This window comes from Lissotriton vulgaris, chromosome 1_2 (genome assembly GCF_964263255.1).
Source record: "Lissotriton vulgaris chromosome 1_2, aLisVul1.2, whole genome shotgun sequence".
Taxonomy (NCBI): domain Eukaryota; kingdom Metazoa; phylum Chordata; class Amphibia; order Caudata; family Salamandridae; genus Lissotriton; species Lissotriton vulgaris.
In genome coordinates, this window is record NC_141686.1 from 335,443,729 (window position 1) to 335,468,654 (window position 24,926).

General features: G+C 50.2%; 1 protein-coding gene across 1 annotated transcript in view; it reads left to right on the top strand.

Annotated features, from left to right (window-relative positions):
* Nucleotides 1–23,075, top strand: part of LOC147736692 (lectin-like) — a 121,537-nt gene extending 98,462 nt beyond the window's left edge. Inside the window, exons 3-5 of the mRNA XM_086953808.1 lie at nt 20,911–21,051; nt 22,552–22,663; nt 22,978–23,075. Of these exons, the coding sequence (XP_086809934.1) occupies nt 20,911–21,051; nt 22,552–22,663; nt 22,978–23,075 (351 nt within the window). The remainder of the gene's footprint in view (nt 1–20,910; nt 21,052–22,551; nt 22,664–22,977) is intronic.
* The last annotated feature ends 1,851 nt before the right edge of the window (nt 23,076–24,926 follow it).

The following is a 24,926-nucleotide window of genomic DNA, read 5'->3' on the forward strand; positions in this document are numbered from 1 at the left end:
TTTTCTTTCGCTACTAGTAAACCACTTCTGTCTACTTTTCATTCACTCTGGATAGACTTCTTTGCCTGTCCCTTCACACTAGTAACATAGAACCCGTTATTCTTCTGACTCATCCACCTTAGTCGGGGATATGTACTGAGCCAGGATTTCACCAGCGAACTATCTTACTTACCAGACAAGCCTCGGAGACCCTATTACTTCTTCCGAATGCGACCCTTACTAGGTGATATCGCAATGAAAGTTTTATAAAGGACTCGTAGCTATCATTCACTCCAGAAAACAAAGGTCCTAATTAGTGCTTCCAGTTCTCCTTAACCCTGCACTAATACCTCAGACCTAGTGACTTCAACAGCTAACCGGATTCTGCTCACCGTTAGCTAAATACTTCCCCGGGGATTCGGACTACACTGAACATTCACAAACACTGGTTAATATAACATTTATAGCAGCAATGCAAAAATCATATACATTTACATATAAATCCTTAAAACATTTCAAAAATATTTGAACCTAATACAGTAGAAAATCAGCAGCACATTTTATTTTCACGGTTTGTTTATGACCTATCCTGTCTACCTAATCTAACTAGTCCAAACCATCCTCTGGCTGCCAGAAAATTACTGATAGAGCGCGCAGTTCTCCCGGGCCACCTGGGTTACCAATTCTTTACACGCACTGGGCCCTGGCGTGCGAATTTTCCAAACACCACACTAATAATTTGGGTGAACCGGGAGAGGATTACTATATTTCTCCTCCTGCACGCTGCTATGAGCAATTACGGTTTGGTTTCACCTCTGCATACCATGTACCTGACTTACCACAGGCACAATTCTTACGACGGACCTGGAGCTATAAGGGAAAAATAGTAGACAGGCCTAACATCAGATACTCTTTATAATCAATACAATACTTATCCACAATTTCTGTAAAATGACCACAGACACCTGAGGATGTTTAAAACTTTATGTAAAAGTTCAGAGAGAATATGACAAGGCAATAAGTGACAGGCATAATAATGCATCTAACATCAAAATCAACACCATAAAATAGCTATAGATTAATGCTAAGACCATTAGAGTATATGGGAAGACTAAAAGGCAGGAATCTTAGAACAAAACTAGTCACGGCAACTTTATACTAGAACATAGGATGTGGATGGGACCTAGAACACGTACTTAACCTAAGTGTTTTAACTATTCTTACTAAGTTTACCGCAATCAGGCTAAAGGTAGGGGAAAAAATTGGAACATACTAATACAATATAACAGTAGGTAATTTTCTAAGGGAGGGGAGAGAAGTGGAACAATTCTAAAACAATTGCATATAACTCGTTCTCAAGGTGATAGAGCAATATCACGGCAAGAGTGCTTTATTAAGAAAGGAGAGAGAGAAGACGGGAGAGAGAGAGAGAGACGCAAACCCACAGGTTAATATTTACCTAGGTCTGAGAGAAGACTAACCCTGGCCACGGGTCAGTTGGAAGGACGGGGACAAGGACCCTCAGGAAGGAATGCCAGAATGCGAGCAGGTACAGCTCACGGACAGTAAGGACAGGATACCCCTCAGGATTTGGGATTCAGGACTGGGCTCACCAAGGTACGACCAACACCCACAGTTTCAGAAGCAACGCCAGCGTTACCCCTCTCTGCAAGTAATCCGCCAGTAACCCCGATCGGGTTTTCCGAATTCCCAGCAAAGTGCTTCGCCAGCACTTAGGATTATTTCCACCCCTTAGGAGTTTGTGGAAAGTATGGACAGAGTGCTCCGCAGCACTTCAGATTGAGCACCTATAGAGTTCGTAGGGTCAGTGACAGGTCTGCTACTCGGACAAGTCGGACAATTTTCCTAAGCTAAACTAGGGCAGTTATACTGTTTTGGGGGCTCTTAGACCACCCACTAATGTTGCAAGTGACAGTTTCCCACATTATGATTGGTCAGGAGAGGTGGTGTGGTCATTACCACCTCCTAGAATTCAACTTTCTCATCCAAATATTAAAATTTTCCTACCCGCCCCTTGGGTTCACGTTCCCATGCATAGAATACAATAGAAAATCTGAGTGCACAAGACATTGCAACAAAGTCAGTTATTCTCAAGGTGAGTGTCCTCATCTTGTGCTGGGTTTCTCAGGCGCATTTGGCTTCTGGGGCCAGCTGGCTGGTTTCAGCTTCTGCGCAGTTAGGACTTTCCCCGGTCACCTGACAGGGTTCAGAGGAGCCTCAGCATGGCGTCGCTCATGTATGCCCCAGCCCACAAAGACGCGGTACATGAAAAGTAAGTGAGAACGAATTAAAATCACATACAAAATGATTACACTGTATACCATGATAAAATACTAACCAACCCTTATTTTATAATGACTATAGCATTATTGGTTAAATGCGAAAAGACAGGCTGAAGCAGCGGTAGCAGGCGGAGAACGTGGTGAGAGACAAGCGGCCATGTTTGCAACAGTGCGCATGAGCACAAACTCCCTCCAGAATGCGAGTGCGTCACATCACATGGGTATGACCGACGCATGCGCAGACTGAATTTCAGCGAAGCAGCCGATTTTAGTGCAAGCTTCGTTAGTATGAGAAAAGACATACAAGCAAGCATCCTGGGGACACCCGCGTGTTTTGGGAAAACACTTAATAAATGACGAACAATAGTGTTAATATGATTATACGATTTAGGCAAGGGTTTTGTATGAGAGCAGGGCGCTTGCACGCGAATCCCAGCTCCATCAATACACCATCCTCTGAAGACTTCTCTGCTTTCTTTAATCTAAGGACTGATGAACATAAGGAACGATCTCCTCAATGACGTACACCTTTACTCAAACCCCCACAGCATAACACCCTATGAACCAAAGAACCATGCTACATGGTCATCCTTTGACACCTATTCTGAAGAAACAAATAACAAACTGCTCACCACGCTGAAACCCTCTAACCACCTCACAGACCCCCTTCCTGCTAACGCTGTAAAGGACTTCATCCCACTACTTCTACCACTCTGGACCAAAATGATCAACAGTTCACTTCAACAAGGACGCAATCCCGCCTCCCTCAAAGTTGGACAAGTCACACCTATACTCAAGAAACCAACAGCTGACCCTACTGACCTAAACAATTACCGTCCTATTACCAACATTCCCACCCTTGCCAAACTGTTGGAAAAATGCGTCCAACTCCAATTAACGAAACACATCGTTTTGACCTCCTCAACCCTCATCAATCAGGCTTCCGTGCAGGACACAGTACTGAAACTGCTATGACACACATAATTGATGACGCCCTTCAAATCCTAGATCAGAACGATTCCTGCCTCCTCATCCTTCTTGATCTCTCCTCAGCATTTGACACTGTCAAACACGAGAACTTACTGGAGCTTTTAAACAACAGAATGGGTCTATCTGGGACTGTTCTCAAATGGTTCACCTCCTTGCATAACCGGTCTCAGAAATTCAAGAGCAACAACCTGATGTCCTCACCAGTGCCTGTAACATTAGGCGTTCCACAAGGATCTTCCCTATCACCAACATTGTTCAACCTGGTCATGGAACCTCTCACCACCTTGTTACAAGCATCTAATGTACACTTTCACATGTACGCTGACGACACCCAACTATATTTGAAATTACAATCCCCCAAAAACATCAAACTGCTGAATTCCACGCTCATGGCTTGTTGATAATCACCTCAAACTCAATTCTCTGAAAACTGAGTTCCTTCTGATCTCACCTCCCGCGAAAAGCTCCACCTCTCAAACCTGGCTTAAGCACCTAACTGCACTCAATGTCCAACCTACCATCGTGGACTCAGCGAAATCTTTAGGCATAACACTTGACGCAAATCTCAACATGCAACAGCATATCAGCAAGGCAATTAAGGGGGCTAACTTCCAAATTAATACTTTGAGGAAACTCAAACCCTTCCTCCCAGCCAAAGACTTCCAAACTGCAGTACAAGCCCTAGTCATGCCGCGCTTAGACTACGGTAGCATCGCCCACTGCGAACTCCCCCTATCTACAACTGCACCCCTGAGAGCCTCTTTGAACGCTGCAGCGAGGCTTATCACTGGATCAAAAAAACACTCGCATATTTCACCTGACCTAAAATCCTTACACTGGCTGCCTTTTGAGGCCAGAATGCATCTGAAAATTGCGTGCATGACTCAAAGGGCTATACACCACAGCTCACCTGGCTACCTCACTCAGAAGCTGACAATCTCTGGTGGCCCAAGATCCACTAGAAGTTCAAAGAATCTTCTTCTGAAACCTCGTAGATTCCGGAAGGAAAAAACTTATAAGCGCTCCTTTTCAGGAATGGCACCCAGGATCTGGAACTCTCTCCCTCCTGAAACCAGACTTATCACCTCCACTACATTTTTTAAGAAAGAAGTGAAAGCTATCCTCATGGCTAAATTCACCTGAACTTGTACTTCATTTTGTAACTATTGGAGACTTCTCACCTTTGTAATATTCGTTTTATCTGACGGCCTACTTGTATTATTGTTTTAGCTGATTGACAATGCTCCCACATGTGTATACCCTATTTTGCTACTCATCTATTCCTATATGTAATCTCTGCTCAAAAGCTTGTTAATCACTCTCCTATTTCTCCTACCCCCTGTTTTTGTGTTTTTTGTAAAGCGCTCTGATATCTGTAAAGATCTTGTTCGCGCAATATAAAACTTTCAAAATAAAATAAATAAATACATTTGCACTACCTTGCATTTCTCCAGCTTTATCAAGCCATGCAGGGCCACACAGGGTGGACTTGTGTCATTTTATTAATCTCACTTAGGTTTTGCGTTGCCCTCGCACCCCCTTTCAGGGGCAAGCGCGACACAAGACCTTGATAAATCTACCCACTGGTCTTCAGTGCAGCCAGACCCACAGCTTCATGTCAAGTGAGCTGGAGGGCACTCACTGCCTACTGAACCTTTCTGAATGCTTTTTTCTAAGCATTTGCAAAGTCAATATGTCTGACCTATGAGAGCTATAAGATCTGTAAATGTTTTGTAGCCGTGATGTACAGAGCGTGGCTCCTCCCTTTAAACCAGCCTCCCCCAGACTACACAGAGGCAACAAAGAGGGAGTGAGGGATGGAACGAGGCAACACAGAGGGAGGGAGGGAACAAGGCAACACAGAGGCAGTCAGGGAGGGAACGAGGCAACACAGAGGGAGGGAGGGAACGAGGCAACACAGAGGGAGGGAGGGAACAAGGCAACACAGAGGAAGGGAGAAAACGAGGCAACACAGAGGAAGGGAGGAAACAAGGCAACACAGAGGAAGGGAGGAAACAAGGCAACACCAGAGGAAGGGAGGGAGGCAACACAGAGGGAGGGAGGAAACAAGGCAACACAGAGGGAGTGAGGGAGGAAACGAGGCAACACAGAGGGAGTGAGGGAGGAAACGAGGTCACAGACAGAGTGAGGGAGGGAACGAGTCAACACAGAGGGAGGGAGGGAACGAGGCAACAGAGGGAGGGAGGGAACGAGGCAACACAGAGGAAGGGAGGAAACAAGGCAACACCAGAGGAAGGGAGGAAAAAAGGCAACACAGAGGAAGGGAGGAAGCGAGGCAACACAGAGGAAGGGAGAAAACAAGGCAACACAGAGGGAGGGAGGGAGGGAGGAAACAAGGCAACAGAGAGGGAGTGAGGGAGGAAACGAGGCAACACAGAGGGAGTGAGGGAGGAAACGAGGCAACACAGAGGGAGTGAGGGAGGGACCGAGGTCACAGACAGAGTGAGGGAGGGAACGAGGCAACACAAAGGGAGTGAGGGAGGGAACGAGGCAACACAAAGGGAGTGAGGGAGGGATCGAGGCAACACAAAGGGAGTGAGGGAGGGAACGAGGTAACACAAAGGGAGTGAGGGAGGGATCGAGGCACCACAGAGGGAGGGAACGAGGCAACACAGAGGGAGGGAGGGAACGAGGCAACACAAAGGGAGTGAGGGAGGGATCGAGGCAACACAAAGGGAGTGAGGGAGGAAACGAGGCAACACAGAGGGAGTGAGGGAGGGAACGAGGCAACACAGAGGGAGGGAGGAAACGAGGCAACACAGAGGGAGGGAGGAAAAGAGGCAACACAGAGGGAGGGAGGGAAGGAACGAGGCAACACAGAGGGAGTGAGGGAGGAAACGAGGCAACACGGAGGGAGTGAGGGAGGAAACGAGGCAACACAGAGAGAGGGAGGGAGGGAACGAGGCAACACATAGGAAGAGAGGGAAGGGAACGAGGCAACACAGAGGGAGGGAGGGAAGGAACGAGGCAACACAGAGGGAGGGAGGAAACGAGGCAACACAGAGGGAGGGAGGAAACGAGGCAACACAGAGGGAGGGAGGGAAGGAACGAGGCAACACAGAGGGAGGGAGGAAACGAGGCAACACAGAGGGAGGGAGGATAGAGGCAACACAGAGGGAGGGAGGAAACGAAGCAACACAGAGGGAGGGAGGAAGGAAACAAGGCAACACAGACGGAGTGAGGGAAGGAACGATGCAACACAGAGGGAGTGAGGGAGGAAACGAGGCAACACAAAGGGAGTGAGGGAGGAAACGAGGCAACACAGAGGGAGTGAGGGAGGAAACGAGGCAACACAGAGGGAGTGAGGGAGGAAACGAGGCAACACGGAGGGAGTGAGGGAGGAAACGACGCAACACAGAGAGAGGGAGGGAGGGAACGAGGCAACACGTAGGGAGAGAGGGAAGGGAACGAGGCAACACAGAGGGAGTGAGGGAGGAAACGAGGCAACACAGAGGGAGGGAGGGAAGGGAACGAGGCAACAAAGAGGGAGTGAGGGAGGGAACGAGGCAACACAGAGGGAGGAAGGGAATGAGGCAACACAGAGGGAGTGAGAGAGGGAACGAGGCAACACAGAGGGAGGGAGGAAGGAAACACAGCAACACAGAGGGTGTGAGGGAGGCAACGCGGCAACACAGAGGGAGTGAGGAAGGGAACGAGGCTACACAGAGGAGTGAGGGAGGGAACAAGGCAACAAAGAGGGAGGCTGCACGGAGGGAACAAGTTAACACTGAGGGAGTGAGGGAGGGAACCAGGTAACACAGAGTGAGTGAGGGAGGGAACGAGGCAACACAGAGGGAGTGAGGGAGGGAACGAGGCAACACAGAGGGAGTGAGGGAGGAAACTAGGCAACACAGAGGGAGGGAGGGAATGAGGCAACACAGAGGGAATGAGGGAGGGAACGAGGCAATACAGAGGAAGGGAGGGAGGGAACGAGGCAACACAGAGTGAGGGAGGGAACGAGGCAACACAGAGGGAGTGAGGGAGGGAACGAGGCAAAACAGAGGGAGTGAGGGAGGGAACATAGCAACACAGAGGGAGTGGGGGAGGGAACGAGGCAACACAGAGGGAGTGAGGGAGGGAACGAGGCAGCACAGATGGAGTGAGGGAGAGAACGAGGCAACACAGAGGGAGTGAGGGAGGGAACAAGGCAACACAGAGGGGGGGAGGGAGCGAGGCAACACAGAGGGAGTTATGGAGGGAACAAGACAACACAAAGGGAGGGATGGAGGGAATGAGGCAACACAGAGGGAGGGAACGAGGCAACACAGAGGGAGGGAGCGAGCGAGTCAACACAGAGGGAGTGAGGGAGGGAACGTAGCAACACAGAGGGAGTGGGGAAGGGAACGAGGCAACACAGAGGGAGTGAGGGAGGGAACGTAGCAACACAGAGGGAGTGGGGAAGGGAACGAGGCAACACAGAGGGAGTGAGGGAGAGAATGATGTAACACAGAGGGAGGGAGGGAGGGAACGAGGCAACACAGAGGGAGTGAGGGAGAGAACGAGGCAACACAGAGGGAGGCTACACCGAGGGAACAAGACAAGACCGAGGGAGTAAGGGAGGGAATGAGGCAACATAGAGAGAATGAAGGAGGGAAAGAGGCAACACCAAGGGAGTGAGGGAGGGAATGAGTCAACACAGAGGGAGTGATGGAGGGAACAAGGCAACACAGAGGGAGTGAGGGAGGGAACGAGGCAACACAGAGGGAGGGATGGAACGCGGCAACACAGAGGGAGTGAGGGAGGGAACGTGGCAACACAGAGGGAGTGAGAGAGGGAACGTAGCAACACAGAGGGAGTGGGGAGGGGAACGAGGCAGCACAGATGGAGTGAGGGAGAGAACGAGGCAACACAGCGGGAGTGAGGGAGGGAACGAGGTCACACAGAGAGAGTGAGGGAGGGACCTAGGTCACACAGAGAGAGTGAGGGAGGGAATGAGGCAACAAAGAGGGAGGGAGCGAGGCAACACAGAGGGAGTTAGAGAGGGAACGAGGCAACACAGAGGGAGAGATGGAGGGAGAGAGGCAACACAGAGGGAGTTATGGAGGGAACGAGGCAACACAGAGGGAGGGATGGAGGGAATGAGGCAACACAGAGGGAGGGAGGGAGGGAACGAGGCAACACAGAGGGAGGGAGGGAGGGAACGCGGCAACACAGAGGGAGTGAGGGAAGGGAACAAGGCAACACAGAGGAAGTGAGGGAGGAAACGAGGCAACACAGAGGGAGTGAGGGAGGAAACGAGGCAACACAGAGGGAGGGAGGGAGGAAACGAGGCAACACAGAGGGAGGGAGGGAGGGAGGGAGGGAACGAGGCAACACAGAGGGATTAAAGGAGGGAACGAGGCAACACCGAGGGTGTGAGGGAGGGAACGAGGCAACACAGAGGGAGTGAGGGAGGGAACAAGGCAACACAGAGGGAGGGAGGGAATGAGGCAACACAGAGGGAGTGAGGGAGGGAACGAGGCAACACAGAGGGAGGGAGGAAGGAAACACGGCAACACAGAGGGTGTGAGGGAGGCAACGCGGCAACATAGAGGGAGTGGGGAAGGGAACGAGGCTACACAGAGGAGTGAGGGAGGGAACAAGGTAACACAGAGTGAGTGAGGGAGGGACCGAGGCAACACAGAGGGAGTGAGGGAAGGAGCGAGGCAACACGGAGGGAGGGAGGGAGGTAACGAGGCAACACAGAGGGAGTGAGGGAGGGAACTAGGCAACACAGAGGGAGGGAGGGAATGAGGCAACACAGAGGGAATGAGGGAGGGAACGAGGCAATACAGAGGAAGGGAGGGAGGGAACAAGGAAACACAGAGGGAGGGAGGGAACGAGGCAACACAGAGGGAGTGTGGGAGGGAAAGAGGCAACACAGAGGGAGTGAGGGAGGGAACATAGCAACACAGAGGGAGTGGGGGAGGGAACGAGGCAACACAGAGGGAGTGAGGGAGGGAACGAGGCAATACAGAGGAAGGGAGGGAGGGAACAAGGAAACACAGAGGGAGGAAGGGAACGAGGCAACACAGAGGGAGTGAGCAAGGGAACAAGGCAACACAGAGGGAGTAAGGGAGGGAACGAGGCAAAACCGAGGGAGTGAGGGAGGGAACGAGGCAACACAGTGCGAGTGAGGGAGGGAACAAGTCAACACAGAGGGAGGGAGGAACGGAACGAGGCAACACAGAGGATGTTAGGGAGGGAACAAGGAAACACAGAGGGAGGGAGGGAGGGAGGGAGGGAGGGAACGAGGCAACACAGAGGGAGTGAGGGAGGGAACGAGGCAACACAGAGGGAGGGAGCGAGCGAGTCAACACAGAGGGAGTGAGGGAGGGAACGTAGCAACACAGAGGGAGTGGGGAAGGGAACGAGGCAACACAGAGGGAGTCAGGCAGGGAATGAGGCAACACAGAGGGAGGGTGGGAGGAAACGAGGCAACACAGAGGGAGGGAGGAAACGACGCAACACAGAGGGAGTGAGGGAAGGAGCGAGGCAACACAGAGGGAGGGAGGGAGGTAACGAGGCAATACAGAGGAAGGGAGGGAGGGAACGAGGCAACACAGAGTGAGGGAGGGAACGAGGCAACACAGAGGGAGTGAGGGAGGGAACGAGGCAAAACAGAGGGAGTGAGGGAGGGAACATAGCAACACAGAGGGAGTGGGGGAGGGAACGAGGCAACACAGAGGGAGTGAGGGAGGGAACGAGGCAGCACAGATGGAGTGAGGGAGAGAACGAGGCAACACAGAGGGAGTGAGGGAGGGAACAAGGCAACACAGAGGGAGGGAGGGAGCGAGGCAACACAGAGGGAGTTATGGAGGGAACAAGACAACACAAAGGTAGGGATGGAGGGAATGAGGCAACACAGAGGGAGGGAACGAGGCAACACAGAGGGAGGGAGCGAGCGAGTCAACACAGAGGGAGTGAGGGAGGGAACGTAGCAACACAGAGGGAGTGGGGAAGGGAACGAGGCAACACAGAGGGAGTGAGGGAGGGAACGTAGCAACACAGAGGGAGTGGGGAAGGGAACGAGGCAACACAGAGGGAGTGAGGGAGAGAATGATGTAACACAGAGGGAGGGAGAGAGGGAACGAGGCAACACAGAGGGAGTGAGGGAGAGAACGAGGCAACACAGAGGGAGGCTACACCGAGGGAACAAGACAAGACCGAGGGAGTAAGGGAGGGAATGAGGCAACATAGAGAGAATGAAGGAGGGAAAGAGGCAACACCAAGGGAGTGAGGGAGGGAATGAGTCAACACAGAGGGAGTGATGGAGGGAACAAGGCAACACAGAGGGAGTGAGGGAGGGAACGAGGCAACACAGAGGGAGGGATGGAACGCGGCAACACAGAGGGAGTGAGGGAGGGAACGTGGCAACACAGAGGGAGTGAGAGAGGGAACGTAGCAACACAGAGGGAGTGGGGAGGGGAACGAGGCAGCACAGATGGAGTGAGGGAGAGAACGAGGCAACACAGCGGGAGTGAGGGAGGGAACGAGGTCACACAGAGAGAGTGAGGGAGGGACCTAGGTCACACAGAGAGAGTGAGGGAGGGAATGAGGCAACAAAGAGGGAGGGAGCGAGGCAACACAGAGAGAGTTAGAGAGGGAACGAGGCAACACAGAGGGAGAGATGGAGGGAGAGAGGCAACACAGAGGGAGTTATGGAGGGAACGAGGCAACACAGAGGGAGGGATGGAGGGAATGAGGCAACACAGAGGGAGGGAGGGAGGGAACGAGGCAACACAGAGGGAGGGAGGGAGGGAACGCGGCAACACAGAGGGAGTGAGGGAAGGGAACAAGGCAACACAGAGGAAGTGAGGGAGGAAACGAGGCAACACAGAGGGAGTGAGGGAGGAAACGAGGCAACACAGAGGGAGGGAGGGAGGAAACGAGGCAACACAGAGGGAGGGAGGGAGGGAGGGAACGAGGCAACACAGAGGGATTAAAGGAGGGAACGAGGCAACACCGAGGGTGTGAGGGAGGGAACGAGGCAACACAGAGGGAGTGAGGGAGGGAACGAGGCAACACAGAGGGAGGGAGGGAATGAGGCAACACAGAGGGAGTGAGGGAGGGAACGAGGCAACACAGAGGGAGGGAGGAAGGAAACACGGCAACACAGAGGGTGTGAGGGAGGCAACGCGGCAACATAGAGGGAGTGGGGAAGGGAACGAGGCTACACAGAGGAGTGAGGGAGGGAACAAGGTAACACAGAGTGAGTGAGGGAGGGACCGAGGCAACACAGAGGGAGTGAGGGAAGGAGCGAGGCAACACGGAGGGAGGGAGGGAGGTAACGAGGCAGCACAGAGGGAGTGAGGGAGGGAACTAGGCAACACAGAGGGAGGGAGGGAATGAGGCAACACAGAGGGAATGAGGGAGGGAACGAGGCAATACAGAGGAAGGGAGGGAGGGAACAAGGAAACACAGAGGGAGGGAGGGAACGAGGCAACACAGAGGGAGTGTGGGAGGGAAAGAGGCAAAACAGAGGGAGGGAGGAAGGGAACGAGGCAACACAGAGGGAGTGAGCGAGGGAACAAGGCAACACAGAGGGAGTAAGGGAGGGAACGAGGCAAAACCGAGGGAGTGAGGGAGGGAACGAGGCAACACAGTGCGAGTGAGGGAGGGAACAAGTCAACACAGAGGGAGGGAGGAACGGAACGAGGCAACACAGAGGATGTTAGGGAGGGAACAAGGAAACACAGAGGGAGGGAGGGAGGGAGGGAGGGAGGGAACGAGGCAACACAGAGGGAGTGAGGGAGGGAACGAGGCAACACAGAGGGAGGGAGCGAGCGAGTCAACACAGAGGGAGTGAGGGAGGGAACGTAGCAACACAGAGGGAGTGGGGAAGGGAACGAGGCAACACAGAGGGAGTCAGGCAGGGAATGAGGCAACACAGAGGGAGGGTGGGAGGAAACGAGGCAACACAGAGGGAGGGAGGAAACGACGCAACACAGAGGGAGTGAGGGAAGGAGTGAGGCAACACGGAGGGAGGGAGGGAGGTAACGAGGCAACACAGAGGGAGTGAGGGAGGGAACTAGGCAACACAGAGGGAGGGAGGGAATGAGGCAACACAGAGGGAATGAGGGAGGGAACGAGGCAATACAGAGGAAGGGAGGGAGGGAACAAGGAAACACAGAGGGAGGGAGGGAACGAGGCAACACAGAGGGAGTGTGGGAGGGAAAGAGGCAAAACAGAGGGAGGGAGGAAGGGAACGAGGCAACACAGAGGGAGTGAGCGAGGGAACAAGGCAACACAGAGGGAGTAAGGGAGGGAACGAGGCAAAACCGAGGGAGTGAGGGAGGGAACGAGGCAACACAGAGGGAGTGAGGGAGGGAACAAGTCAACACAGAGGGAGGGAGGAACGGAACGAGGCAACACAGAGGGTGTTAGGGAGGGAACAAGGAAACACAGAGGGAGGGAGGGAGGGAGGGAGGGAGGGAGGGAGTGAACGAGGCAACACAGAGGGAGTGAGGGAGGGAACGAGGCAACACAGAGGGAGGGAGCGAGCGAGTCAACACAGAGGGAGTGAGGGAGGGAACGTAGCAACACAGAGGGAGTGGGGAAGGGAACGAGGCAACACAGAGGGAGTCAGGCAGGGAATGAGGCAACACAGAGGGAGGGTGGGAGGAAACGAGGCAACACAGAGGGAGGGAGGAAACGACGCAACACAGAGGGAGGGAGGAAATGAGGCAACACAGAGGGAGAGAGGAAGGAAACGAGGCAACACAGAGGGAGGGTGGGAGGAAACGGGGCAACGCAGAGGGAGGGAGGAAACAAGGCAACACAGAGGGAGGGAGTAAACGAGGCAACAGAGAGGAAGGGAGGAATCAAGGCAACACAGAGGGAGTGAGGGAGTGAACGATGCAACACAGAGGGAGGCTACACGGAGGGAACAAGGCAACACCGAGGGAGTGAGGGAGGCAACATAGCAACACAGAGGGAGTGGGGAAGGGAACGAGGCAGCACAGAGGGAGTGAGGGAGAGAACGAGGCAACACAGAGGGAGGCTACACAGAGGGAACAAGACAAGACTGAGGGAGTAAGGGAGGGAATGAGACAACATAGAGAGAATGAAGGAGGGAGGCAACACAGAGGGAGTAAGGGAGGGAACGAGGCAACACCAAGGGAGTGAGGGAGGGAACGAGGCAACACAGAGGGAGTGAGGGAGGGAACAAGGCAACACAGAGGGAGTGAGGGAGGGAACGAGGCAACACAGAGGGAAGGAGGGAGCGAGGGAACACAGAGGGAGTGAGGGAGGGAATGAGGCAACACAGAGGGAGGGATGGAACGCGGCAACACAGAGGGAGGGAGGGAGCGAGGCAACACAGAGGGAGTGAGGGAGGGAACGTAGCAACACAGAGGGAGTGGGGAAGGGAACGAGGCAGCACAGATGTAGTGAGGGAGAGAAAGAGGCAACACAGAGGGAGTGAGGGAGGGAACGAGGTCACACAGAGAGAGTGAGGGAGGGATCGAGGTCACACAGAGAGAGTGAGGGAGGGACCGAGGTCACAGACAGAGTGAGAGAGGGAACGAGGCAACACAAAGGGAGTGAGGGAGGGATTGAGGCAACACAGAGGGAGGGAGGGAGGGAACGAGGCAACACAGAGGGAGGGAGGGAAGGGAACGAGGCAACACAGAGGGAGTGAGGGAGGAAACGAGGCAACACAGAGGGAGTGAGGGAGGAAACCTTCGCAACAGAACTAATGTTATCCCAATCCCCCCTTCTATTCCAAACCATACTTCCCAAAGGCAGGGGTCCCTCAAGGCTCTATCATCTCGCACATGCTTTTCAACATCCACATGAAGTCATTACCAGCACTGATAAATCAATTTAACCTCACGTGCTATAACTATGCAGATGACACGCAAGTAATGCTTCAATTGCAATGCCTCAAAGTCATTGAAAAGTCACCTATTTTCAGTTGTCTCAAAAATATCACAAACTCTGCAAATTAGCGCGAGTACATTTTGTTTCCTCTACCATTGTAAAAACTCCTAACTGCTCCAAAACTCTTTTTAATACTGTCAAGGAACTCGCAGGTTCCAAAACTCTAGCTCAGCCTCCTGCACTGACTCAGCCTAAGTGTGAGGCCTTGGCCTCTTTTTTTATCCAAAAAGTTGGTAAAATATACCAAGATATAGTGCTGGAACAGGAAAGACATCCCACCACTGCTTCTATACCTTAACTTTCTCTCAGTATAGCTGACTCACCTCTAAATAAGGCAGTAAAATTGGATCTCCGACCATTCTCTTCTGACTTGGCCTCTACTTACTACAGAAAGCTTAACAAAACTTTAAAACAACTTTAAATCCGGATCGCCCAATGATCTATTATCTGTTTCAGTATTAAGACAGTTGAGCTCTTCTCTATTATCGGTGATATCTTATCTCCTGAATGCTTCACTGCAGGAATCAGTTATCCCATCAACATGGAAACATGCGATGATCCATCCCCTTCTTAAGAAGGCAAATGCTGACCCTGAGGTGTCCAGTAATTACCGTCCTATATCTCTACTCCCTGTCCTTTCAAAGATTCTGGAAAGACATATCCGCTCACACTTGACTCAATTTGTGACAACACATGGACTTCTCCACCCCTCTCAGTCAGGCTTCAGAGCTGGCTTTTCCACCGAAACCACTTTACTTGGGGTCACTGAAAGTATACGTCACTGTTAGAATTGGGGGTCTCTGGTTGGCACAGGTATGCATTTGTGACAAGCAGGGACCCTCTCCTCTAGTCAGGGCAAAGGACTACTTCTAGAAATAACCCCTTCTCACCCTCTAGGCGGCGTGGCGCAAGCAGACAAGGCTAATCACCAGAGCATGTATGGTTAAGCACTTGTTATAATACACACAGTAACTTATCAACACACCATAGAGAGACACAATGCTGATCTTATGTAAACTATAGTTCTTTATATTTAGACTTTCAAGCAGGCTTAGTTTACAGGCTAAATAACATTCAAACTGTTCCAGTAACTTTAAAAGCGGTTCCACAATACTTAAAGCAAGATGCAGGTCTTGGTTGTAATGTTTCTCAAGGCTGTGCGCTTCGTAGCGCTCCCGTACGCTCCTTTCAGTTCACCAAACAATGCCCCGCTAAGTCTCACGCACCTCGCGTTACGATGCGTACGGCGCAGCTTTCAATGTGACACGCGCCTCCGTGGACACTGCAGTCCGGAGTGCGGCGTACGATATAGACGTCCCAGGGGTTTGTTTAGCAAAAGAGGTGGTGCAAGTCGTAGGCTGGAGCAAGACTCGCACGGCGCACAGTTTGTGGCTTAAAGTTCACAGTACCTTCTTGGTTGTTCGGTGCGGATGGGGGGAGAAGAACCGACGTCCCTTCGCAGCGGTGCCTTCCTCCTTCGATGCGAGCTACGGCTCGATGGCTCTGCAGTCTCTTCTCTTTGAGGGCAGCGATGCTTTGTGGGGCAGGCTCTTGACCTCGGCGTACGTTCCGGTCCTTAAGAGGGGGAGCGGTGGCTTCTGGTGATGCCAGCCGCGAGGCGCTTTCAGCAGGGTGTCACACGGAGGGGCGAGCTCAGGCGACGTCCGTCTTCACTTTTTGAGCTACGGTTCGGGGGCCACAGGATCAGGATGCTCGGACCGGACGGGTCCGTTCTTGCGGTGCGAGCTCCGGTTCGATTTGGCAGCAGTCATGGTGCTCGGGCCAGGCGGGGCTGGCCTTTACTGTGCGAGTTGCGGCGTGATCGCCCAGAAGTCACGTTGCTCGGCAGGACAGGGGTGCACAGGCTCTCAGAGTGCGTGGCAGATTTCACAGCGCACTCGGTTCTTCGTGGTTAGCACTGCAAGGGAAGGCAGCACCATCAGCAGCTTCCTACTTCAGGGGGTAGAGCCCAATGTTCCTGGGGCTCAGTTCAGGGGGCAGGCTCACACTCAAGCCCTTGGAGATTGTTCACAAAAATGCACAAGTTGAAATAAAGTATTTCTCAGTCTTTGTCTTCTCTCCTTCTTGCAGCAAGACACCCACCACAGGCCAGTCTCTCAGGCTAGAGACAGTAGTCCTCCATTCAGCTTTCCCAGGTCCTTCTCTTCGGGCAGAGTTTCTTATTGGCTTAAAAAGGCCGCTTCTGTGGGTGGCACAATCAGTGCTGCAAGCCCACCAGCAGCATTTGTATTTACAATGCCTGCCACTCGTGGTGCACTTAACTGGGGACTGACTAAACCAAATAAGAAAATCATGGACACCAATCAATGTATACACTTTTCATAGGGAGCACTTGCATTGTGGCACTGATTGGCAGTGGCGCAGTGCCCTGAGCAGCTAACACCAGCAAAACACATGAGGCACATCAGCAAAAAGTGGAAGGGAGACTCACGCCAAGGTGCCAGGTCTAACAGTCACCATCTGGACAACAGGGACACCGTGGTACTCATCTTATTAGATCTGAGCACCGCTTTTGATACGGTGTCTCATACTGTATTAATAAACACACTTAATTCACAGGGTATCGGTGGGCCTGCCTTAAACTGGCTCATTGCTTTCCTTTTAAATCACACTTTCCAACTTTTCTCCCAAACTGCCTGCTCTGAAGTCCACTCTTTAGCCCATGGGGTGCCACAGTGATCCATCCCCAGCCCCATGTTATTCAATCTTTATGTAAGACCACTGGCTGAGGTGGCTGAGAAATCAGGCTTATCCCTTTTTTCTGATGCTGATGATTCCCAAATCATCTTCTCCCTTTCCTCACACAATACAAATGTCTCCTCTACTCTCAAAATTTACTTAAACAAAATAGTGTCTTGGATGCAGCAACATTTTCTTAAACTAAATGGAGAGAAAATGGAGATATTAGTGTTAGGAAAAAAAAGGTTTCTGGAATCACCAACATTGGCCATGCGAAATGGGTCATCTTCTGTCCCCTTCCCCTCAAGTTCGCAATCTGGGCATCACAATCGATGATTCACTCAGTAAGCATTCCCAATCAGTTAAAATCTGTTTGATGCTACCGGAAGCAACCAGGAAAACCGTAGTCAATGCCATAATTACATCTAGGCTTGACTGTGGTAACGTGCTCTATATGGGCTCAAACAAATCTGTAGTCCATATACTATAGAAGGTACAAAATGCCGCTGTCAGACTTCTGTGTGTAGTCCCTAAGACCACTTCCTTCTCGACCTATCGACGCAAACTGCATTGGCCTAAAGTTGAAAATCAAATAAAGTTCAAGGCACTTAGTTATATGCACAAAATCAAATTTTGTAGTGCCCCTCGCTACCTTCAAGCCTTGGCAAGTCCTAACATTCCTTCCCAAAATCTACGCTCTGCCACCCAAGGAAGGTTCGTCGTCCCTAAATTTAAATTATCCCGGATGTGCGGCAGGTCCTTCTATTACCTTGGTCCCTCACTCTGGAACTCTCTACCCACAGCACTCCATAACAAGATGAACTATACTCAGTTTCGCAAGTGTTATAAATGTGGCTATTCGACAGAAAAATTGCCTTTTCTGTCCTCTAATCCCTGACGTGCCTCTTGCGCTGGGAAACCCTTTTTGGGTAGCTGCTGCGCACTATAAATTAAAAACAATTAAACTTGTCTCAGAGCCATGGATCAATGAATGGCGTGGAGCAATCGCAAATTGAATGCTTTCAAAATGGAAATGCTGCAGCGGCCAGGGCAGCTGACTTCAGAGCACAGGGTACACGGTTCGATCCCCGGCGGCAACTCAGCTCAGCACCATGTGACTCTGTGCAATAGCGCACTTAAATTCCACGATGGCCCCCAGTGCCTTGAGACCCGTAAGGGTGAGTAGTTTGTGCTTTACAAATACGAATTAAAATTTTTATTTACATTTACTCACGTGTGGTAAATAGAACAATTATGACCCGCTTGTTGCCTCGCCTGATGATCTGGGAACACCACTCACTTAAAATATCAAAGGAAGTAAGAAACCTTGGAATGACCATGGACTCCAAGCTATCAATGAATACCCAAGTGGACAAACTAGCAAGAACAAGCATTGTTACTATAAAAACTCTTGGACAAATCTACCCTCATTTGGGATTTCCACACAAGATGCAGGCTACCATACCTCTTATTCTGTCCAAACTTGATTACGCCAATAGCCTCTACCATGTATCACCTTTAACGACTATACAAAGATTACAACTGATTCAGAACTCAGCTGAACTCATCTTCCCGCCTACTCTTACATATAAAGTTGCAAGACTGCATCTCCCTTTCCTTGAAAGCCCTGCATTGGTTACCGGTTGCCAGAAAATCTACATTCAAGCTGCTTTGTATCACCCACAAAGCGATACATGAAACAGGGCTACTCTTCATTAGGAATACACCACTGTATTCAAGTTAGTCTGGCTGATGCCCTTAAACCGGTCCCAGGATGCTTATTTCCGGTCAAGGAAGGACCTGGCTTGGCAGTTCAGGCTCGACTTTTCCCACAAGGATCAAGGTCAAGACTGATTTGCATATGGCTGGCTCCAAACTGGCTGGGTGTGATGAGCAAAAGAATGATGGATTTAACCTAGAACCTTGTCACTGGGGGTGAAGGTTTGCATTGTCCAGCATTCCGTCCATCAATTGTTTCTTTTGCATATGTCGCTCAAGTGGGGAGGGTATCCCCAGACGTGGGTCCTGTGCTCACTACACCACTTAATGCAAACTAGCCTGGCTGATGAGGGAAGATGCCCTGAAACAGGTCCCAGGATGCTTTTTTCCGGGCCAGGAAGGACCTGGCTTGGCAGTTCAGGCTGGACTGTTCCCACAAGGAACAGGGTCAAGACTGATTTGCATATGGCTGGTTCCGAACTCTGGTGGTGTGATGAGCAAAAGAAGGAATTATTTAACCCATATCCTTGTGACTGTGGGTGAATGTTTGCATTGTCCAGCATTCCGTCCATCAATTGTTTCTTTTTCATGTGCAGCAACATATTAGCATTCTAAGGCTGGAAGGGCTAATGTACCCGAAGTCACGGGCGGCTTTAGAGTTGTAAGAGCTAACCGGCAGCTCCCTGGTACCCAAATCAGATGTGGGACATATAGAAGTGTCAGAAGAAGGAACGAGGGATGAGCAGGTGAAGGTTTTCAAAATAATCCAATAATTGGGGTAGCACCACCATCTTCACTAGTGCCGCGGGGCCCATTACTGAAAGTGGAAGAGAAGATCAAAAAGAAAACAGGGCTAGGTATTGGAAGGTAACTGATTCCCCGTTTAATCTGGCGTCTTATTGTACAGAAAGGGGAAAACAATACCAAATGTTAAAGAAAGAGTTACTACACTGTGCAATAGGTATCATGTTCTTATATGTTACTTGTGTAATTTACATCCCAAATATTTTGAAGATTCTGCAGGTACGGTGGCACGTAAGGATGAGCCAGATCACTGGTTTGGGCTCAGCTCAACTGCAGAACCATTTTAAGACATGGACAGAGGGGGTGATTGCCCGGCACAACCTTCCAAGGAGTCTGGCCCCTGCTCTCCCTTCACAAGCACAATCAGCAGCTTGTTGCACTAGCTGAGTTTCCCGGGGCAGGTCCTGCTTGCTCAACCCTTGACAGTGCCTCTTCTGTTTCTCTTCCCTCTGCTGAAACAAATCCTCAGGCACACAATAATTTCAGATACTCATAACATGCCCTTCTTGTTTGAATTTAGGAATTATCCCATCTTGTTCTTCTCTTTCTAATGCCTCTTGTTCTTATCAAGAAACCTTTTAATCAGTTGCTATATATCTCACATCTAATCCTGATTTCATCTTGCTCTTTAGTTCTATTTGTCTGGTATTCTGGGCTCCCAGTTCTGAGCTAAATGTGGAATCCCAGACGCACACTCTAGTGCTGTGAGACAATAGTCAAGTTGTAGGTACCTCACATCCTTACATCAGGTATTAACTTTCGACCAAACCATCTGCGCTGCCTCATTAATTTTCTTTAGGTTTAACGTTGACTGGAGGTTGAGATGAGGCAGATGTTTTTTTTCAACTTTTCTAAACTAGCAGATGGTCACTTGCCTCAATGTTTTTTCAGACTGTTTGCCATAGGTTTTAAAATGTTTTGAAACATAATCAAAGTTTGCAATTTTGATGTTGCTTTTCTTAAAGAAGGTTTGGGTATTTCTGGATAGGAGTGATGTACTTGACACCGTATTCAAGGTCAAGGTTACTATTGGACAAGGACATAATGTGCCACCTGCATGTAGCCTACCTGGAGGCAGTCACATAAAGACCATAGTAAATACATAGCATCAAGTAGAACATAGTAAATAAATGCACTGATAAACTAGCGGGGTAGGGCCTCTCCTTTGATGTGTCTCCAAAACTGACCTTTTGTCCTGAGTTTTTGTCCTGAATTTTGACCCTTTGCCCTGAATTCCTGTCCTAAATTTTGACCCTTTGTCCTGAATTTTTTTAGTTCTGTGCAGAGTTTGCCTGCATGTCAGTTAGTAGCCCCAGTGCAGATACACAGGATCCTATTGGTGTGCAGTGTTTGTGCCATGAAGCAGTGAGCATGGAACTAGCGCTAGCCCCTTATGGAGACTTCAGGTAGAGGAGTCCTGAGACATTGCACAATAAAGCACACAGGAGTCCTGGTGACCAGTCCTGGAATTTGCTCTTCATATGCTCTCCAATGCTCAGTCAATACTCACTCTGTTCTCTTTGAATTTCAGATGTACTGCCAAAAACTCACTCCAGGATCACATCTGGCATCTGCACACAGTAAAGAGGACATCAACTACCTAAAGAACTTCGCCTTCAGGCACGCGCACTCTCATCGTGGCTTCTGGTTGGGGGCATCGGATCTTTACAGGGTAGTGTGTTCCATTACATGGTCTAAAATGGATGCTTGGTTCAAAAACCACAAATAGGGGATGGATTTGGGAGTTCAAGGAAGAAAGATGATCCGGAAAAGGAAAGTTTCCCAACCACTTCTCACCTTCCTCCAAAACAAATTCCAATGTGACATGATCGCTTAGAGTCAGGTCAGGGGGACTAGCTATCAGAAGTGCATCGGGTGCAGTGGCACCCAGGTCTAGAGGCCTTAGGGGCCATTGAGACCTCAAACATCGTTCCATTTTACTACCTTACAAATTGACAGAAAGTCCCAATTGTCTTGCCTGTACAAAGCCCATGGCAGACCAACTGTCCCGCCTTTGAGCCTGTTGCAAAAATCTCTGCCACGCAAATTCCATCAGAATTTTGCAAATGATTTTACAGCACCGGCAGCCTGCACCCCGTCAGTGGAAGTGGGGTGAGATGAGCCCCAACAAGAGGGGGGAAGGGGAGGAGACTGTACCCAGTCTGTGCAAGTGGTATAAGCTGAACCCCAACAAGAGACAGGGTAGGGGAAGCTCTACCCCAACAATGAAAGTCAGGTGAGCTGAGTCCCAACAAGAGGCAAGGGGGCTGCACCATATAAGTGCAAGCAATGTGAGCTGAGGCCCAACAAGAGGTGGGCGGCTGCACCCCATCAATTGAAGTGGGGTGAGCTGATTTCAAACAAGAGGTGGGCGGCTGCACCCCATCAATGGAAGTGGGGTGAGCTGAGGCTCAACAAGGGGGGCCTGCACCCTGTCAATGCAAGTTGGGTGAGCTGTGGCCAAACAAGAGGCAGTGGGGTTGCACCCCATCAATGGAAGTGGGGTGAGCTGAGGCCCAACAAGGGGGGGCCTGCCCCCTGTCAATGCAAGTTGGGTGAGCTGTGGCCAAACAAGAGGCAGTGGGGTTGCACCCCATCAATGGAACTCGGGTGAGCTGAGGCCCAACAAGAAGCGGGGAGTCTGCACCCTTTCAATGGGAGTGGGGTGAGCTGAGGCCCAACAAGAGTTGGGGGTGGGGAACTGCACCCCATCAATGCAAAAAGTGTGAGCGGAGGCCCTACAAGATGCAAGGGCTGGGGGGTTTATATTCTATTGTAACTTGCCAAATCAATGTCACATTGAAATGAATTAGAAACTTTAAAAAAGCAAGTGTATACTCTGGCATAGATCGATTTTTCCATTTCTAGCACTGGTTTAAGGTCTATATTTAAAAGGGGGAAATGCCATCTTTAGCTGATTTTCCCAATATTGCCCCCACCATTGACATACCAATACCCCTAAAGCTCTATTGAGTTTCAAATCTCAGACCTCCACTCCTGGGGTAAATGCCGGTGGCCAAACACACCATTTCAGAAGCTGAACCGGCCTCTTGAGGGTCGGATGGTCGAATGGGCTCTGAGCAGAGGGTCCAGATGCTAAGATCCACAAATGAGGTGAGCAATGGGGCCAGAAGTTATAGCTCCTTGACAGCAATGGCTCTCTTTCTTACAGAAGAGGCGCTTTTCGTGGACAGATGGAAGTCCCATGAACTTCAAGAACTGGCACCCGGAAGAGCCCTTCAGCTCAGGGGGAAAGGAACACTGTGTATGCTCCAACTACAAAGGTAGGTATTTACCTCCCACATTCAAATCCTCTTTCCTGTAAGTCTTTCATTTGTTTTCACAAGAGCAGTTCAGAACTTCACACCCATTGTGTGAATATATTTCTCCTTTAATTTAAAATATTCATGGACATTTGCTGTATTTGACCCATATTCAATTTCCTGAAAAGCAAGACTGCAGCTCCTCTATCTTTCACTATGTGTCAGAGTTTCGGGAAGAAGTTGTGAGTTGCTCCTGATTTACTCCTGAACTGATCAGTACATGTTTGGAATGAGTACAATACAGAGGCTGAATGTTTTTTCTTCTTCTCTCGTAGGCGCGGGACTCTGGGGTGATGTGAGTTGTGAGAAAAAACTTTCCTTCATCTGTAAAGCCCGGAACTCTCCTAAGGGCAAGCCCATCTGCAGGAAATGATGTAAAGATGTGGATCATCCAATGGCACCCATTCTGAAGAGATGGAAGCACAGACACCAGGGATAGGGTGTGAGGAACCCTCAGTGCCTTGGTCTTTAATGACACTAAACATAAAAATAAACAAGGCGCTTTATTCACCAATGATGTGTGTTCTAAATGGTCAAACCGCAATGTACAAACTTTAAGTTCCACATCCCTGGCTACAAAAATGGGATGTGTTCAATGCTGCCATCATAAATGGTGTTTGTGAAGATCTGCCACTGTAGGTGTAAGAGTGACAATATGGAAGGTGGGATGAGTGTCCCTTTGAAGCCCATTGAACACCTACTATCCCTAGAATGAGTGCCGCCCACTTACTGGGCACAAAGAAACAACCCTTACTTGGGTTGAGTGAGCTCTTCACATCTAGGGCCTCTGATGCCCCTGCTGCATGGTTGATGTTCGCCCCTGTGAAATCGGCAGAGGACCACAGGGTGCAGGGCCCAGCAAGTGCCAAGGGTGTATTGCATGGTGACAGGATCGCCACATTTGACCAAACCACAACCTTGGCTTTCCTTCCTTCTTCCAAGGCATCCTGGTTTCATCTACATTGTGAGCCCTAGTGAAACTGAAATTACAGCCATGGGAATCCTCCCCACGTAGGTCCAGGCTCATCGATAAGTTCTGAACATAGAGGGGGACAAGGAGTACTTAAAGGTCGAGCATGTAGGCTCTATAGGATACTATGTGATCCAAAAAATGTGCAGTTACTGGGGGTAGAGGGGACAGGAGGATCTAGGTCGGGGAAACTGAAGCATCAGATCAGGGGATCTCATTGATCAGAAGCAAGGGCCCTCACACACCCGTGTGGGTGTCATGCTTCATCATCGGGCAGCAACTTATTGGTCCGGTGCTCCAATGACCTTGGAGTCCGGCAAGGAGGTATTAAGCATAAGATGTCAATGTGAGATGTAAGGTAGAGTTTCTAAAGATGCTCATTGGTGTGATGTGAAGCTGTGATTTAAAAATAGCTCAGAGATACCTAATTAAATTTAATATGTGGGCTCTCTTGTTATGATTAAAAGGCAATGGGTGACTAAATGTGGCAGCAATGGTCCTATCCAGCTCATAATATAGTGTGTGTGTATGTCAACATGTTTCTTTCCTCAGGTGTCGCTATCGATCTGGGCAGCTCTTCAGGACTTAAAAATGAAACCTAATCTAGTTGTGGTAGGGAAAATGTATGTATCATTGGCAAAAGGTACCCCAATCAGACAACCAAATCTTCACAGTAAAGTATGCCCGGGGATATCAAAAACCTGACCTAAGTTCGGTAAGCTACTGACCCCTTAGGTGATACAGGAGATCACGCTAGCTGTGGAACAAAAGGCTGATTCAGAGGTGACTTACCCCTTCTCTGCCACCCTGAAGGTGAGTTCTCCACTAGTGCTGTCAGCGTGGGGAAGCCGTTGAGTGTCTTAATGCTGAAGCCATCTATGAAGCACTAGTGTGGATTAGGATAAAAAGTAGGAGGGCCTGAGACAGCCTACTATCTCCTCTCACTCAAAATGGGAGAGTAGTAGAATGATTGTTTAAATATGCGAGCCAAGGATGAAGAGGTTTTGGAGTTTAGTTTCTTGATCCCATAGAGTGGTCTACAGAAGAGGGATGGGTGGTAAAGGTGGTGCCAGCATTAGAGGAAGCGAAATTGTGCAAGAAACTTGTAAAACAAATTGGACTTCACAAATGAGTTAATAACCTGGCTGGTCCAAGCACCGGGATATAACGACTTAGGTCATGTGGAACTCATGGCATCGCTCAAACTTAGTATTCATCTTTTCTTCAAAGTAGAGGTCCCATAGATTAAAGTTG